The 19,129-nt window shown below is 38.5% G+C and overlaps 2 protein-coding genes across 3 annotated transcripts in view; both read right to left on the reverse strand.

Moving 5' to 3' along the window:
- Window positions 1-513, reverse strand: part of crb2b (crumbs cell polarity complex component 2b) — an 18,882-nt gene extending 18,369 nt beyond the window's left edge. Inside the window, exon 1 of the mRNA XM_079468162.1 lies at window positions 386-513. Within this exon, the coding sequence (XP_079324288.1) occupies window positions 386-455 (70 nt within the window). The 5' untranslated portion in view covers window positions 456-513. The remainder of the gene's footprint in view (window positions 1-385) is intronic.
- Window positions 514-8,963: 8,450 nt separating this feature from the next.
- sh3glb2a (SH3-domain GRB2-like endophilin B2a) lies at window positions 8,964-18,803 on the reverse strand. 2 transcript variants are annotated; one of them, XM_079466896.1, is made up of 11 exons: window positions 18,650-18,803; window positions 17,838-17,979; window positions 17,140-17,268; window positions 13,486-13,619; window positions 13,307-13,399; window positions 12,372-12,434; window positions 12,204-12,227; window positions 11,878-11,967; window positions 11,471-11,571; window positions 9,968-10,169; window positions 8,964-9,895 (listed from the first exon to the last, which is right to left on the reverse strand). In XM_079466896.1, exons 1-11 carry the CDS (start codon window positions 18,710-18,712, stop codon window positions 9,788-9,790), a joined length of 1,149 nt encoding a protein of 382 aa, XP_079323022.1. In that variant the 5' UTR covers window positions 18,713-18,803; the 3' UTR covers window positions 8,964-9,787. The 2 variants fall into 2 exon arrangements, with proteins under 2 accessions (XP_079323022.1, XP_079323023.1); XM_079466897.1 differs by lacking the exon at window positions 12,204-12,227.
- Window positions 18,804-19,129: the final 326 nt, after the last annotated feature.

Consider the following 19,129-nt stretch of genomic DNA (forward strand, 5'->3'; position numbering starts at 1 on the left):
TTATAGCAGCTCTCTCTTAACCCCCCCCCCCCCCCCCTCACCACCACCACAGATGGTGGTGCCACACAAACCCACTGACCAACATACACACACAAACACACACATCACAGCATCTGCTCGGAGACACTAACCTGCCAACTGCAGATGCTGAATATTATAATAAATCTATTCATAGAGACACATGTTGCATTCCTTATTCTATTACAGACCAATGAGAACTCACAAAACAAAGTGCTGCAACCAGACAGAATCCGTGTGATCTACTACAGCAACTATAAATCTGATATTACAATGATGTAATCCATATGGGCGGCTGACATCCTACTTCACACGACTTGTCCAACATAATAAAAAGTAAAAATTGGATTGAACAAATGTCGCTCACCCAGTTTGAACATCATTACAAACAGCAGAGCTGCTCTTTCATATCTTAAATAAACTCGTCCAAACTCCATGTCCTGAAATGATGCTCGGTCATTCCCACATCATCCCGATCTGGTCTGTACCCGTCTGTGGACTCGAGTCTTTCCTTCAGTGCTGAACTTCTTAAAGAAGTGCTGCTGATTTACTCCACTACAGTCTGATGGAAAACGTGGAGAAGAGATTCAGACCGGACCGGAGTAAATCCCTGATATACTTTCACACTCCTGTCGTCTTGTCCTGTGTCACACACTTGATGCTAGAAAAGATCTCCACCCCATCTCTCTCTCTCTCTCTCTCTCTCGATTCAAGATTATCTCTCTCTTCAGAGGCCAGATGGTCATCACCTCTGACCACCTTTACGTGACCTTCATCCCAAATAATCTTACCAAACTAATGCCACCTGTAAAAACCCCACAGCACTTATCTGTTAGTCTGAAAAATTAACATTATTGATATTTTCAGTTTAAACATTTTGGATTAAAACATTTTAACTTTCTCTTAAGTGCAGGTAAAAAGTCAAGCTGTGTGACAAATTCATAAAAAATGTAGATCATAAAGACTTAAAAGCATATAAAATCACACATGACATTATAGTGTATTTGATATCACATTACTATAGTTAATACTACAAAGTATAACTATAATATACATTAAAAAACAATTATAATTTCTATAACGTGCTACAGTATAGTACAATTTACAACATCGTATACTACGATTTTTTTATTTAGATTAATTTACAAAAATGTTAACACATCACGCTGTATGTTGATGAAGACTGACACGTCGTTCAGGTTTGATATTAAATACACTGAGGGATTCATTCATGTGTCTTATCCTCCGAGACCTCACTCATCTGAGCTTAAGCCCTTCACGCTGGGTAATTCAACTACAGCTGCTGATATAAAGACCATTTAACACACACAACTACAAGACTCCATTCTGCATTCCTCTCCGGACCACCAGCATGAGTTTCTAACAGGCCGGAAAATAAGCCAACATTTTATTCAAATGAGGAAAGCCCACTGTGATCAACGTCCATGGATTATTATCTGAAGTTTTCACACAGACTCAATAGGTCTGCAATGCATCACGAGAGGGGACGCTCCGTCTGAGTCATTTCAGTTTTCCTGGATTTGAGGGAAACTCCTCAGAAATACCAACATTTTTATTTCTGTAATTGTCGTTCAGCACTTTTCGGCCCTCTCAAAAAGAAAGGTGGCGTAGATGAACCTAAATGGTTCCATAAAGAACCCGAAACATCTGAAGAAGGATCTTTGTGGCGAAAAAAGGTTCTTCAGATTATAAAAAGGAAAGAGAGAGAGTTTTGACTGAATTTTTCTTATATGGCGTCGCCCTGAAAAACCTTTCTCAGCACCTTTATATTTAAGAGTGTGCCTGTGAATCACAGCGGCTTGTTTTCGTGCAGATAAACATTTGCACACATTGAAAATCTCTTGGCAAAATTGAGATAAAACTAGAGTATGAAGTATTTCTTATTTGTGGCTTCTTTAACCCCTGTAATTCAATTACAGCCCATAATCTCATGCCACAGCATATGGGCCTACAGGGGATAAAGAAACATCTCAAATAAATATACGGAGAAGTTTACTGCTAATATTATTCACTTGTAAAACAACCACACAAGGTTCTTTGTGGAACCAAAAATTGTCATTTTATTGCATCGCTGTGAGGAACCTTTTAAGCGTGAAGCCATTTGTAGCTTAACAACAAAAATGGTTTCTACAACCTGAACTGCTCAAAAGAAGTCGAATGAGTCATTCATAACAACAGAGACGGACACGTGATGGTTAAGAGACGAACAGAAAATCCTTTCGACCGCAAACAATGAATCATTGATTTAACTTTTCCTAATCTCATGAAGATCAAATGAATCACTGTGTATCCTTCATTATATTGTTTCAGACATGGCTGTGATCACATGCCGTTTTAACTTTCATCATCTCTGAAACAGATACACTGTGACGGTTCATGGACATACAGCTCAGAGTTACACCTTACATCACCTCAAAACCTAAAATCACAGCAGCAAAGGCTCATTTTGATGAAAACGCGAGTAGGCAAAGCGATGATAAATGGCTTCTTTAATATACTGATATATATTTATACAAAGATAATGGGTATTAAAATACGTTAGATTGACAAAGTTGCGCTGACTGACAGGGAAAAATAAGGGAAATTCTGGCCATGAACACAAATGAATAGATAACAGTTTGTGACAATGTTTTAGTTTTTGTTTAGTGTTTATTTTTTTCCAGCTTATTTTCTTGAATTCAAGGCAACGTTTCTCATTTTGATTGAAAATGTTCAAATAATACGTATAGGTTTAATCAACAGAAATGTTTTAAAAGTCTTAGTTTACTACAACACTGACATGACAGGATCATTTATTTACATAAAACAGATAAAGGTCATTTTGCCTTTTTCTAAAGAAAAGCCTGTAGTACACTTTGCGCCCTCTAGTGGCACTAGAATCATGAAGCGAAGCTCCAAAAGAGTATTTGTTTTCTACACCCATTATTCCCTACATTTTCATTACACTGTCAAGTTATTGTCAAAGTACTATTTTGTTCAAAACATTTCTAACCATTTAACTGTACCTTTATAGATACATAATAGGTACTTAGAGGACAATGTACGCAAAAATGTACAACACACTGTTTTTTACTGATCACATGTGAAGATCCACCACTAGACACTATACGCGCGCACGGACTCACACGCACACAGGTAGTCTTGGTGGTTGTGGTTAAATTATTCAACAGACATGATACCGTTCAGACAGCGAGAGAGATCCCACAAGCTGCAGTCGTTTCATTGACACACATTTACATCTCATCACATCGTCATCACATTCCTGCTGGATATCTCTCACTGGATTCTGCTTCCCCATGAGCACCTGACCTCTGACCCCTGAGTGAAGACCACCTGATGGATCCAGGTAACATGACTAATATTTCTCATCTCTCGTCCTATTCATCTGTTTCCTCTCTCTCTCTCTCTCTCTCTCTCTCTCTCTCTCACCTGAGCTCAACTGGCAGATGAAACTTATGTCATATTCCTCACATTATGAGCGCTTGTATTCGTTGCTCTTTTTATGCAAGTGCATTTCTAGATAATAACAAACTCGACAAGGTTGGATCACTGTGACAACATCACTGATAAACACAAAAGAATCATTGAAATAATCCAATTAAGAATGTATAAAACAACCTTATATGTCAGGACTGAATTATTGATTGTCTGTTTTGGGGACGGGCGGTTTCAGAGAGAGAAAGAGAGAGAGGGAGAGAGAGGTTTCAAATATCTCTCAGGTGGAATATAACAGGTGATGTGTGGTTATTGCACAGAATTACAACTCAGAAATATAAAGTAATGCTTCAGGTTTTGTTCAAATGACAATAATAGCTTTCCTGTGGCAAGGTTGTGGGTTCGATCCCTCTATAACTCTTTATATTTTAGTGGGTCTAATACCCATGTTGTCTGTTTAGATGCAGTAATAAGTTTGTGTAACTCTTCTTGGCCTATGGGTGAGAAACACGGTAGCTGTTCTAGCTGATGTTGATTCATAGGACAGACTTAAAGGTTAAGCTTTAGTTATTTACGAATATACTCTGTGAAAAATAGCGTGAAGTCATTACTTCTAATGTGAGCTTGAATATTCTGATCTGGTGGTGTCTGGTTATCTGCCAGGGTAGCCACCGTTCAAAATCAAAACCTTGGATTGTTTTGGTTGGTATCTAAGCAAATGTGTGACAACTACGACTCTTTTTCTCAGGAGGAATACATATCTGAGATACAGATGAGACTTCAGCAACAGTTTCCCTTAACTCTATATGATCAAATAAAGATATAGAGATCTCCTCTTCATGTCTTGCACGTAAAAAAAATCACCTTCATCTTTCTGTCTCTCCCCTCCTCCTGTCACCAGCCACTCCTCCAAACATCCCTGATGACCCAAGAACACTTCATCATGGGGTTTCAGCATCATCTGGTAATTCGTCTGGGCCGGGAGCGAGCACAGTGTTACCCAGTGCTCCTGCAAGCGACTGCGTAAGCATCCTGACCACCAGCCCAGCCACTGACACAGACAGCATCCAGACCGGCCACCAGGTTACCGATGGCGACAGCATCCAGACAGCTAATGCCGCCTACGACACTGACAGCAATCAAACAACACATCTGGCCTATGAGACGGACAGCAACCGGACTCTCAACCCAGCGTTTGACACAGACAGCGCCCACCACCCTGCGCTCACTCTGGAGAGGATGGGAGGTCAAGGTCCGTCCACCAGCTTCCCACCAAATCCATCAATGGACCCGCCTCCATACAGCCCACCAGAGCCTAAAACCACTTACCTCACGTACCCCTCACCTCTGCCCCATTACCCCAACCAACCTGTCATCACCTGCCAGCCCGGAGCCAATCCGCCGGCTTTCTACCAGACCCCCTTTCCCTCTCAATCCACCTACCCATCATACACGATAGTAAGAGTTTCAATATTTTCTTTTTTGCCCTGAAAATCACGTGCCAAGCCTACTTTACACTAATTCAAGATTCTGTAAGTGAATGATCACGACAGAAAGACAAGAAAGTACTATACTGTATTTGAACGGCGAGCAGCATGCAGCTAAAGTGGTTAAACCAGAGGAAATGATTCATAATTTATCGGCTATAATATATCAGCCTAAATTTTATTTATCGGCCGATCATTTATCGTGCATCCCTATACCCACTACACAAGATAACACAATATCAGTGAAATGTGCCGAGAATATTTTGTGATCAAATAAATGTAGAATATTTCTGCAAATAAATGCAAAAAGAAAGAATATTTTTTGTAGTTCACAGAACGAAACTAAAATGATCATTTTACCTAAACACATACATTTTAAGATCAGAAAAAAATCTCTCTGAAACGGTCTCTGAATTATTTACGCGTTACATATTTAATTAAGTTCTTAGTCAAGAATTTACTTATCAAAAGTCTGTGACGTCAAAACCAGAAAAAGCTGTTTGCCAATGAGGTAAGAAAAAACGTTTTCTTTAAAATAATATTATAGTTTAAGCAAACACGTTACAAAGCCGTTTATCATTTTCTTCTTAATGGCATAGCAACACTCAAAAACAACTCTTCTGTGTTCATACAATGGAAGTCATCGATGTGGTCTGGTTACCTTACATTCTTCAAAATATCTTCTTTCATGTTCTGCTGAAGAAAGAACGTCACACAAGTTTAGAATTTACATTTACATTTAGTCATTTATCAGACGCTTTTATCCAAAGCGACTTACAGATGAGGAAACATTAGAAGCAATTATAACAACATAGGCAACAAAATACATAAGTGCATCAAACTAGTCCATTAAAGCCCAGCACAGTATACAAAGCTAAGAATAGTGAGGTTAGTAAGGTGTTTTTTTGAATAAGAAGAAAGGGAAGAGAATTAGGAGAAATCAATCAGCGACGTGTTGACGGAAGAGATGCGTTTTTTAAAGATGGCAACCGAGTCTGCTGATCTTCTAGCAGCTGGTAGATCATTCCACCAATGTGGAACAGATCCAGAGAAGGTACGGGAGAGTGACTTTCTTCCTTTTTGGGATGGTACCAGTAGTCGTTGTTCCTTTGCAGACCGCAGTGATCTGGCAGGAACATAGATCTGCATTAGCGAGTGGAGATACGATGGTGCAGATCCGGTGTTGGTCTTGTAGGCCAGGAGCAAAGCTTTGAACTCTATGCGGGCGGCAACAGGGGCTGGTTCATTGAAGACCACTCTTGCCGCCGCATTCTGGATCATCTGGAGAGGTTTGATTGTGCAAGCAGGAAGTCCAGCCAGAAGCGCATTGCAATAATCCAGTTTGGACAGGACAAGAGCCTGGACTAGGACTTGCGTAGAGTGCTCTGATAGGAAAGGTCTAATTTTCCTAATGTTGTAGAGGATGAATCTCACGATGGTGAAGAAAAGGACATACAAATATTGCTTACATTAATATATCTTGTGTCAAATAGGTTTTTGAGGACTAAGGATGATAACTGAACTAGAAAACAAGACAAAACTATTTTTTGCATTATGACATCCCCACCCGCAGTAACGGTTTACCATCGTGACCCTGAGCTTCAGCTTCGGGTTGTTCTGCAGTCTCTAGTTTAGATAAAAACATGACTGTTACACATTTGACATTTCATGAAATCTCTGAATGTCAGTTTTTATATATATTGAGCTACAAGGATGCATTCAGGACATCTCCCATTATTTCAGTACATGAATGGAGCGCCACCAGGAGAAGAGCAGCCCTCTTTACCCAGAGATTACCTGACAGAATCTGTGCTGGTCACCGTCTTCTGCTGCTGGATGAGCGGTCTCGTAGCCGTCATGTACTCCCACGAAGTAAGAACAATCTATACACACCAACAGAAAATACACAACATGTTCTGACACACTCAACACACTGACCTCTGAACTCTCTCTAGACCCGTGCGGCGTTGGCCAGAGGTGACATCCGTGAAGCAGAGAAAACCTCACAGAAGGCTCGGACGCTCATCTTGTTCAGTTTAATATTCGGCATCTTCGTGATTGTGGGCTGGATTGTTTATGTATTAGTGGCTCTCTTTGCATAGAAATATAACTACAAGTATATATATTCTATAAACTACGAATTCAAGTGTATCCAAACCTTGATGTAATAGTGTTGACTCTTCTATCTGGTAATGCTTTAAGTGCTTTTCAATGTAAAGTATTTCAAATAAAAATGTGAAATAACATCTCCAGTTTAATTTGACAAGTAGGATCCAGAACTGTAAAAAGATTTTTGTTGCATTTTGTCTATTTCATCTTTTGACCCTGCAGCACAGAATAAAAGTTGAATGAAAAAGATCAAAGCTCTCGTGTGTAGAAAACAGTAAAGACTTTGAGAGGGTCAAGATTAGTTTTAATACATTCTATGAAGCTTGAAAACATACGAGAGGTCAACAGAGGGCGCCAGCAGATAAGAATCAAAGGTTTACTAAAACATTTATCATGCATTCAGTTTCAGACATTACATACTGTAGATAAAAACAAATATGAATACAAATAATTTAAACAAAACAAATAACACATCATGAACCGCTAAGTCACGAGCAGCACTTTGGAATGAAAAATATCAAAAACATGTATGTGAATAAGTCACATAATACCTTGAAACATTAACACATCTAAAGTAAGTATCCAGACGAGTCTAATTACGCTATAGCAAAGATGAATTATTATGGCTTTTTGATGAAAAATACTGTAGTGTAGCAATTGTATATGTATTACTCTAGTAAGCACTTAAGTACACTAAAGTATTTTTCATTTTGGTATCTCAAAGGTAATGTAGATCGTAAGAATGAAGTGACACTGGTTTTCAGTAAAGCACTACTATCGATTATTTGAGAAATAATGATTCTATTAAACTGTGCCTGTTTAGCAACTCATCTCATGGCACATTAACAGGCCTTTAAATATCCCAGAGCAAAACACAGACAAGAGCAACCAAATGTGGCAATTTCACTTTTAAAACAATAACACGATAACATGTACAACCTGAAAATGCAGAAAACATCAGTCTGACAGAAACTGACCGTGCATTGACATGTGTTTTTGTTTTAAACTGAACGTGCAGATCTGGGCAAGGCTGCACCGGCCGTTCAAAACATCACACGTGTTTCTTAGTCAAGCATCAGCAAATGAAATCATTGTTTTTGCATCAAACCTGTCATGCACACGTATTCACACAAAGCGACCAAAGTGTTCAGTTTATACTATTTTTCGATATTCTGTAAATCTCTGTAAATATATCAGTAAATTAGGGATGTAACGATTCACCGTGAGCTGGTTGAAAACTCATCGCAGTATGTGACGATTCAAGCCTGTTGAGATGTTATTTGAATCCCAATACATGTTTTGAACAGCAGGGGCCGCTGTGTTTACTGCAAACTTGGAAAACGTGGATATGCTGATATATATATATATATAACTATATATATGTGTATATATATGTCACCGTGTTTTACACAGTGTTGCAGTGATTATTATAAATAATTTATCCGTTCACACAATTCTTTATTTATGAATTTGCACTTGTGATCTTTAATCAAAGTTGATGTCAGCAACACAAAAACTATATACTGAGTGACCAATGGCCAGGCATCTTTAGCCCTCCCCTGCAGGCACAACTTACAACTACATTTTTTGTCTAATTTCAGAAGCGGCTTCACTCGGATATACATCACGATACGGAAAAGAAGAAGTCAATAGCAACTTCCAGCTCATGGTGACTTTAAATGCACGAAATCCAAGCAGCACAGACTAGTTTGTATGGTTATTTGATTTGGATTTCTTTTTTAAATTGCAGTTTAGTTTTGTTATGACATTAAAGATATTTTTATTTTACAAAGAGATGTGCAGCATTTGAGAAATAATAAAAAGGCCTGTGTTCATTCTAATAGTATCGTGAGATCAGTATCGTTAATGGCATTGTGAATCGTTACATCCATACCAAAAATATTCATTTATTTGTCCAGTGTCAAAATAACAAACCAAAAACACTTGGAGCCGTTGAAGTGCTCAGATGCAGCAGGGATTGACTCTTCATGCAAACATTTTACACATGAAAACTGTAAGGCTTAAATTCCACATTCATATCTTAAACCGGATTACATCATATCTATAACATTGACATTTGTTTTCTGTGAATGCTGGGAAACATGAGCGGTTTTCCATGAATGTGTGTCTGAATGAGATGTTATAAGGCAGTTTCAGTCATGAGGTTTATGAAGCGCTTCTAAAACCTCATAACAGTGCAAATATGTTCAACTTTAAATGTGTAATATTAGGCTTAATTGTGAGGCATTTGTTTTAGGAAAGCCTGAAAAAACTCACAATCTGTATATTGATCTGCTAACTGATCCCAGATCAGTTTCTAGTGCAGAAAACAGGCAGATAAGGACATGGACGACGTCTCAAGCATTTGTGAATGAATGACATATTAGTCCTAACTGACTTTACTTTTCTGTAACAGTTGTGTGATTTAACACGAGTGTAAAATGAAACCGCTAATATTATATAGTTAATATTAAGTGTTAATATTTCATTTGATATTTCTGTCCCTGGATCACAAAACCAGTCTCCAGTAGAACGGGAGCATTATAGGTCAACTCCAAAAATACATTGTATGGGTCAAAACTATTGATTTTTCTTTTATGCCAAAAATCTTTATAATATTAAGTAAAGGTCATGTTCCATGATATATGTATGTGAGCGTGTGTGTGTGTGTGTGTGTGTGTGTGTGTGTGTGTGTGTGTGTGTGTGCGCTCGCCTCTCTAACTCAACAGCTCCAGATATGTAACAGGCACTTTTCCCTTCTGGTTTCCTCTCTCCCCGATGAGCCAATCAGAATCCATTCCCGGCATGTGGTACACTGTGATCACCTGACGATGGAGAAAAGCATTAATTACAATGCAAACAAATGATTTTGATTGCCGAGATCATCATGGGTTTACCTCATCGGCGCGCAGCGAGATCTCACTGGAGTCTGCAGCCGTGTAGTCGTACAGGACTTTAGCGTTCCGTGTGCCGCTGGCGGGAGGCTGAACTTCTTCGATTTGGAGGACGTCAGTTTCCAGCGGAGAAGGCGAGTTTAGCGTCAGGACAGCGGTCGGGTCTGCGGGGTCAGATTCTCCCACAGATGAGCTGGTGCATGTTCTAGGGAGTAGGGACAGTAGGGAGAATGAGCCTTCGGCCGCGGCGGTACTACTGTAATGTGTGTTGACGCTTGTGTACCGATGAGATCTTTTCGTAGCCCCGGGACAGCGGGTTACATAAACATTGAAGAAACGTTGTTTCCTTCTGTCTTTGTTTGACGCCTCATGATTCTTATCATTAGATTCAGAAACGGCCTTTTTACCATTAGAAAGTTAAAACTGTAAAATAAGGTCAGTGCGGTGCGAGGCAAGAAAAAGCCGGTTTCTTTCGGTGTGAATATTTTTCACATCACCCGCCAAAATATCAGAAACAGTCGACTTGTTTTGTAGCTCAACGTAAACGCAGGTCGATATCGTCACACTTTAATTTAATACCAATGAAACGGTCTAGAAAGTGCATCTTTTGTCAAATATGATGTCATTAAACCTCTTCACACAGGCCTCTGTTCTAGCTCATTAATAATAATTTGATGTTACATTTTTGCCTTGTGCCGTTTACTTTCTCCATTTATCATTATAAAAATAGTGATATGACAGGCTGTGCAATAATCGAAAGTGAATCGTAATGGTCAGTTGTGGCCTTCATCGATTACAAGAATGAATGAATCGAGGTAAACGATTATTGTGCCGCGTTCCATTATGCAAGGATCCTCTCTTTTCTTGTAGTATACATCCACAGCGCACCCTTTTCTTTACAGTGCTTCAGCAGTGTATTTTTTCCGTTAAATTCAGAGTTTGAAAGCAAACTTTTCTATTTTCTATGTTGTTTTAAAGGTTATCGAGTAATCGTGATAAATATTCGAAAAGTATTTATTTTGTTTTATTATAGTAGTGTGTTCTTATAACTATAGGGCATATGCAATCTTAAGAATTTTTTTCTGTGATCAAAACACGTTGGTTCTGGTGATTTAATGACTCCTTTACTATATCCTGCATTTTATTGAATTCTCCACCTATATCGCTTTTTTGCTATATTATAAATGTGAATAATTCTTTAATCTTTAATGTGTTGCCTACTGTCACGCAATAATGAATTTATCAAACTGAATTTCACTGTTTCACAGTACATGTGGTTCGGTACTTTCCTGGCGGACATTTCGCTAACTAGTTTCACAAGTAAATGTTTTTAACTTCCCCAAGCCCTCCCAAACGTGGCGGTAGAGAGCATTCTGGTTGACTGTAGGTGCACGATGGCAATATCATCATTTCAGAGAGAACTACCCCCTTTAAATTCTTCTATATTTCAACACACATCTGAATATTATTTCATTTGAATAACAGAATAAAAGTCTGAGTGTTCACCTGCCCAGTTCTTTCTGTAGATCCTGCATGTACTGGTTACACTGGTTATAATATATCGCCTGCCCTTCCACAAACTCACGCAGACACCGCAGATGATTCACCTGCGCAAACACAAAACACATCCCGTCTCTTTAAAACCCATATTATATGAATTATATATTAACCATAAGCATTGAAAATAGTTTTTGGTGTTTTAAAACGTTGGATTTATAAGGTTCTTTCTGACATTTCTTTCAAAACATTGAGTTCCACGAACCTAACTTCAAACAAACACTCAGGTAATTTTAACACGTTTGCATTTAAAAGACACTTTTATCCGAAATGATTTATACCACATGTTCGCTCTCTGAGCATCAAACACAATGCGGGAATTGACCTTGTCAAATGTTTATCGTGTAAAAACTCACATGTGTGCTACTGATTCCCTCCACCAGCAGTCGTGTGACCTCAGCCTGCCTGTCAAACTCTGTCTGAGCAACTCGCAACTCATGTTCCGCCTGAGAGAGACACAGATTTTACGCTAAAAGTTATTTGTGAGACAGCATTGGATAAAAACATAAATGAACAATATTTGTTTGTTAACTGTTTGGTCACCAAAATCAATTATTTCACTGCACCTTTTATTCAAAAGGCTCTGTTGTGGTGAAATATCTTTACAGGATGTTTTGCATTGTAACATGATTGTACTACAGTAACATTTTATTATGAGAATGGTCAGTGATGTCAAACTCACTTTATTAAGCTCCTCGTGCCAGAGCTGATAGACAGAGAGAGACACACACAATATGAGCTCATCACAACAGTGTGACAGGATTATGAATCATACGTGTCTCATTAATATTAATAGCAGAAAGGCAACGCGTGTGCGTGTCGGACAGGGAAGACTGTAGGGTGGTCTTACCGCGGATGCACTAGCGGAAAGCACATAATTTCGTGGTCGCGTCTCTAGAAAGTCAGGAACAGCCTGAAACACACAAACTCGCTTTAAAACCCACAACATGTCACAATCTGATAACAAACAATGCCAAACACCCTCCACACCACCGGTGAAAACTAGAATTCACAGACAAAAACATAATTCTGCCATGCAACCGAATTAAAGATTCAAAGATCAGAAAAATCACCTGTCAGTTTATTTTGTTTCAAATCTATATGACCAATAATCTAACAAAATAATGCTCGTAAAGCATCTTATTATATCTGACCTTTGATCTTTTAGAAAAGCAAAAAAAAACAAAATATGTAAATATGTATTTCTAGGGGAAATTAAATCAATGACTAAACGAAACCCACACAATGAGAGTAAATATGAAAGTCTTTCACTTGTTGCAATGCATTCTGGGATTGCTTTGTGCATGAGAGATAACAAGTTTCTGAAATGGCATACACATGAAGTATTTTGATGTACTTCATGTTACAGCTGCGTGCGGTGTTTACATAATCTACTCTTCTGGATCTGGTTTTGTAATTCATCTAAAAAACTAAAAAGCGTAAAGTTGTGAACATGAGGGAAAGTCTGTGATACTCACTTCTCCCTCACACTGTGAAGGATAAAGCAAAAACACACCATTAGTTCACATACAGATCAAACAAACACACACACACTACACAACAGACAGCGATTAGTGTTAGCGATGATCCTGTTCACGATCAGAAGAGCGGAACCAACATTCGCTCGCATAAATCTGTGTTCTCCTCAAATCTTCACTGGATGAAATACTCTGTTTAACGTTTCAGTCACTGAATGAATAATAAATGATAAACGCCGGAATCTGTGACTTCATTTGGATTCCCTGAAATGAGAAGACAGTGTAACAAATGGTAAGGTGGTCTTACGGCGGCTTTGGTCTCGGCAGCTTTGGCCTTCTTAAGACGGGCTTTACAGGCGTCCAGATCCAAACGCAGATTCTCCAGGAGCTTGCGCTCTTTCTGTGAGGTGGACAGAACACCGAAGCGTCAGAATCACAGCGGCAGATCTCTCGTGACTGATCTCTCATGACCGGAGTTGAACTCACTGAAATGGTTCTCCAGTCGCCCTCCAGAAAGTTCCTCAGGGGTGTGAGGAAACCGATGGACGAGGTTTGCAGGAACTCTCGCTCCGCGCCGCCCAGTCTTCTCTGGCAGTCGGCCACTTGTATCAAGGTGCTTCCTACACCAGAAAAGAACTAAAGATGAGTCACATTAAACCTACAGCTTAAAATAATCATTTCAACAATTCACTCTCTTTGTTCAGCTTACAATTCAATACCAGACATGTAAAGTGAGCATACATCTTTTTATCATGTAAATCTAAGATTACTTTTTATTTATTCCATTTAAATGTGGACGTCACTAGGTGGTTCTCATGAAATCTTGCTTACAAGATTGTCAAACAAACTCAAATTCATTAAAAACTAGGTACGATTAGGACGTTCATCCAAAACATTTACTCAGTTTAACAAAATTTGTAACATTTCTTACAAAAAAGCCCTTAAGAATTTCCATTAGCGTAACCAAAGCAGTCTAATCTGTTAAAGTGTTAGACATTTAAAAGCTACTGGTAGATGTACTTCACATAAAATCAAACTTAATGTGAATGGGTCAAAGACAAAAAAGGGTTTGAGCATAAAAACAATAAGTGCAATACTGCTTTACATTGTTTTTGTTCAAATAAATAAACATGTTTTCGGTTTAATTTAATTGCGTTTTGTATATACTATATATATTAAATATTAAGTGTTAACATTTCATTTTATATTTCTGTCCACCTTGAAGAGCTTAAGATTTCTGTTTAATTTAATTGCATTTTGTTTCGTTTGTCATGCAAGATATACATATCATACATTTCCCCTAATTTACAGAAGAAATGTCATTCAGTGTCACAATCTTGTCAGGCATATTTACAACAAAAATAGATTCCGGACATATTTACTTTCACCCCAAATGCTTTACAACGTGCACATTGTTTTTACAAGTGACAATAGACGGGAAAACGCCTCATATGTTTAATAACTGAAAACATGACCATGAATGCAGCATTGGTTTGTGAAGCATCCCGTTGTAAAGTGACTTCACCTGATGTCTTCTGCACGTTCCGTTGAGAAATAAAACTAATCCACAGTGTCTTCAGTAAATAAAGTCTTATGATCAGCCTTGATTTCAACAACCAAACACCTTGTTTGTTCACAAATGTGACACACAGTAATGTTCAAACAACATTTAAAAGAGCATTTTTGGGATTGGGGCCTTTAAAGTTATATACTCCCTTATATTGATTTACTTTAACATGTACAGATAAGCATGTTGTTTGAATGTGTACAGAAATATTGTGTAACATGATTTCAACCAAATTTTGGCATCTTATTCTCCAAAAACATAGTTGAAACCATAAAGTAGACCTATTACTTACATTGACTGTGCTTTCTTTCATACATTTCTTTTGATGGAGACATATTAACGTCTTTGACCCAAATATATTTCTGTTTCTAAACTGTCCTTTAAAAACGTTACGGAGGATGAGAATATCAGTCATGGGCACTACTTTTGTCCACCCCACTGTTTCTTAATTTTTATAATACATGAATTTTCAGTCAATCATTTTTGGGTCATTTTTGTCATTTGAGAAGATCAAGTAGAACATCCAATAATTTTTCAGAATATTTGTATTTTACTTTATAGACAAATCAGGACGCGTTACGGTGATGTAATCGATAATCAGCAGAAAAACCAATAAAATCCAACGATTATTCATTCCTATGTTAAAATTATTCTTTTTTTGTTACCAAATTATGTTTTATAACCAAAATCTGTACTGCCATGCTACCCAACTAGGTTCTTAAGCATTTATAAAAAGAAGAAAGTTAAAGTGTTTGTAATATTTGTCTCACCAATAACATAAGCAAATGTGTGAATTGTCCAGGTCGACATATTCATACAAAACGTTTCTTTTCTGTACATTTAAAAGCCCTTGAATGCAAAGATAAACCACAAGTGTCCGTTTCCTGCACGGACAGAAGAGTCTGAAAGCATCACGGCCGTCATGACACAATAATGAAGCATTTAAAAGCACTAAGTGCACTTCACTGAGAACACAAACAGTCAAAGAGTTTCCACAGATCTCTTCACATTTCAGTGATTCTCAACTGATTTCAAGTCAGAGACGGTTCATTCAATATCACGTGGTGAAGAGACACTCAATTCTATCTTCTACTAAAGTAAACAACAATTCAAACCAAACTATTTGTTTATCCATTTATGAATGATTCTTTTTAGCATAATAATGACGGGTTAACTCTTTGTCTTTGTGGTTTGCGTGTCTCTCAAGTAGTTTCATGTTCTCTACTGACAGTAATTCATCAGAAAAACACAATCATCCTCACGGCAAGACACAACCTGTCCATGATGACAAGTGTTTTTTATTTCTGCAAAGCTACAGATGACTTTGAACCGAAAGGTTAGAATAGACAAACAACCTTCCACACAAAGACAATGGAGAGGTTTTGTTCTGCTTTTATTTTGCTGTCCTATTTAATGCTGACGCTAGCAACGCCAAGGTCATGGGTTCCATCCCAGGGATTGTACATACTCAGATACAATGTATGGTATAATGCAGTGTTTCTACTGTCCTATAAAATAGAAAAGGCTCATAGCTAAATAAAACTAAAAACGTAGTTATGACCAATTATTTTGGTTTTCACTTTGATTATGACCATTTGACTAACAAACATAAACCAAAAGCATGCTTCAGAACAGTTTGAGAAGGTGCTTAAACGTTTTGAGCAATGTTTTATTTTCATACGAATAAGACTGCTATCTTGTACCCTGCGATAAACACTCAATCAAGTGTAAGAGACGTGTCTTCAATAAATGTTTAAACTGAGCTATATTCTGTAACACTTCTTATTACTTAATAAGATTCTATGAAGGTGGGAAAAAGAAAAGCGGACCAAAACAATATTGCCTCATATATATCGGCCATAGAAAAAAACCTGAGTCACACCAGAAATAAATTAAGTGAAACATCCGTTTGTTGGCCAAGTACAGAAACGTAGTCAAAGTAAAATGTAATGAAAGTTAGAAAAGGCTTTTCACAACATGATAATATTGACACAGATTCGTAAAATCTTCCATGAGGCCCGACAGCATAAACTGATAAACATCTCAGTGTCTCTACTGAAGCTGGACAGGATATGACATCAGAGACGTCTGTGACCTCTGAACAGATGCTATTGATCTCTGATAGGAAACTGCATTGTGATTAATTGGTTTGGCCGTTTCCACAGAGCCTGCAGCAAAAACGCTCAAATCGATCGAATCCCGCGGACAAACTGCGACTCCTCCGGTGTGTCCTGACCGTAAAAACTCTGCAGCAGATTGACTTGTAGCGTCACGTCCACAAAAGCAGTTTAAAGGTTTAAAACATGCAGATGCTCTCTCCGGGAGGGTTGAATTCGATTAGGAGGGGAACATTTCAAATCAAATCAATAGATTTGTGCCAAACACAGCAGCTTTTGTTCTGCTTTACTCTCACAAAGTCATTCATCTTGGCAGCCTCTTTCTGAACAAACTGACTTTCTGAGACATGCACCATATGCAAGTGTCCTAGATAAATCTGTGCTAAAACCTGACGCCAAAAACCCAACAGATTCCTGGTGTATGTAATGAGAAATTAAATCATTTATGTTTTTTACCGTACGGAGTTTCCGCTCCAAACTCCTTTCCAGCCTCCAGCATATACTGTCCTAATATCTCTCCATTAGTGGCCCGAGGTGGAACCTTCCGCTCCAGTTTCTCATACAGGAACTCTTCTATACGAGCACCTGCCAGAGAAACAAACCGTTCACTTAAACAAACATCACAAATACACCAAAGCAAACAACCATGATGCTTATGTGATTGTCTTGATAACATCTGCACCTGTTCTGACAACATGTTTATATGAATATCTTATAAGTAATGATGCTTACTGCGTCATAAAATAATATAAACCCAACATAACCCATAGCACATATCAAATTAGCATTGTAGCAGAGTACAGACGAGGATAGAGAACGTGAAGCGGACGTCACGCCCCTATGTTGCATGATGCATGTTGAAGTGGCGCTGCCATCTTGGGAGGATCATTCTCCACTGTTATTATTGTTTTGATGTGTAAAGTTACTTGTTTTGTGTGGTATATGGAGAAATGGAAAGTGAGAGAACCGGGGGCTTTTCATGAACGACTCTGTGTAATGCTATGCAGTCGCAAGACTGACCTTCCATAGTTATATTTCCTAATCAAACAAGACAAACAAAACACCGCACTGACGCACAAGCAGAGATCCTCCCAAGATGGCGTGACGTCTATGCAATGATGTTGAGGTTAGATGACAACACGTGATGTGCTCACCTGGATTTGGTTGAAGCAGAACTTCAGTCTGTCTGTAGATCTTCTCAGTCCAGTTTTTGGTACAGTCCGCTCTGGACAGAAGATTCTCAAAATGAGCATCCAGTTCGGTTCTTTCCGCCTGTCCAAATTTCTCTTCTGTAAACTACAGCAAAGCATCATCAACAATCTATCACACTTTCCAAGAAATGATAAGTGACAATGTAAGAATGTAACAATGTAAGAATGTAACAATGTAACAATGTAACAATGTAAGAATGTAACAATGTAAGAATGTAACAATGTAACAATGTAACAATGTACGAATGTAAGAATGTAACAATGTAAGAATGTAACAATGTAAGAATGTAACAATGTAACAATGTAACAATGTAACAATGTACGAATGTAAGAATGTAACAATGTAAGAATGTAAGAATGTAAGAATGTAACAGTGTAATAGTGTAACAGTATTCCTAACTGTTGTAACACTTGAACAGTTATTCATCCTGCAGAAGTCACGAATACATCCCTACAGCAGCTGTTGACTGACATTCAAACAAACAATGTTTGCAGTATTTGTACACTTTTCACGTTATTTTCATGTATGGACACGCAGTAAACCCTCCTCTGTCCACACGTGTAAGAATCTGTGTGTGCTTCTGCTATAAAGGCTCATGTGTGATGTGATAAACACACGGATGGTTCGTGTTCTGTGTGATCGCAGAGGCGGGTGTCGAATACAGTCACGCACTACACATCCACCCTTCGCACAGTTACCAGATTAAACTCGTGAAATGATCACAACACACAGAAGAAATAACGTCAATCCCCACCTGCACAGCCCGAGAGAAGAATATTCCAGCATCTGCGGCGAGTTTCCTCACGTTGAAATCCATGTTGTTGTTGTTAATGTGCGGAAAAAGAAGCGAATCCCAGCGGCATCAGGGCCTCCGCAGTGGCCGGTGTGTTTCTTTCACATCAGTGGACTGCGTTCTTTAGGCTGCAGTGACGTTGTTCTGTCTCCAGGTGGCGCTTGGCGGCTCAAACGCTTAATCGTTCATTGAACCTCGTCCGAATGTTTGTCTCACTGTGTGACTAGAAATATAATCTCTTGAATGTATGAACTCGTAGGATCGATACCTGATATGAAAACTAAGTTTGTAACCGCGATATGTATTTATTGTTTTTAACCGGGTTTTCTCGCGATACTTCAACGTCACACGCTGATGGTTCTGCGCAGCGCTGCGCGAAGAGAACGCGGACACGGACAAACTTTAATAAACACTGACGCAAAAGCCAATTGTTAAGATTTA

Source organism: Barbatula barbatula, assembly GCF_947034865.1.
Source record: "Barbatula barbatula genome assembly, chromosome: 11".
NCBI classification, from domain to species: domain Eukaryota; kingdom Metazoa; phylum Chordata; class Actinopteri; order Cypriniformes; family Nemacheilidae; genus Barbatula; species Barbatula barbatula.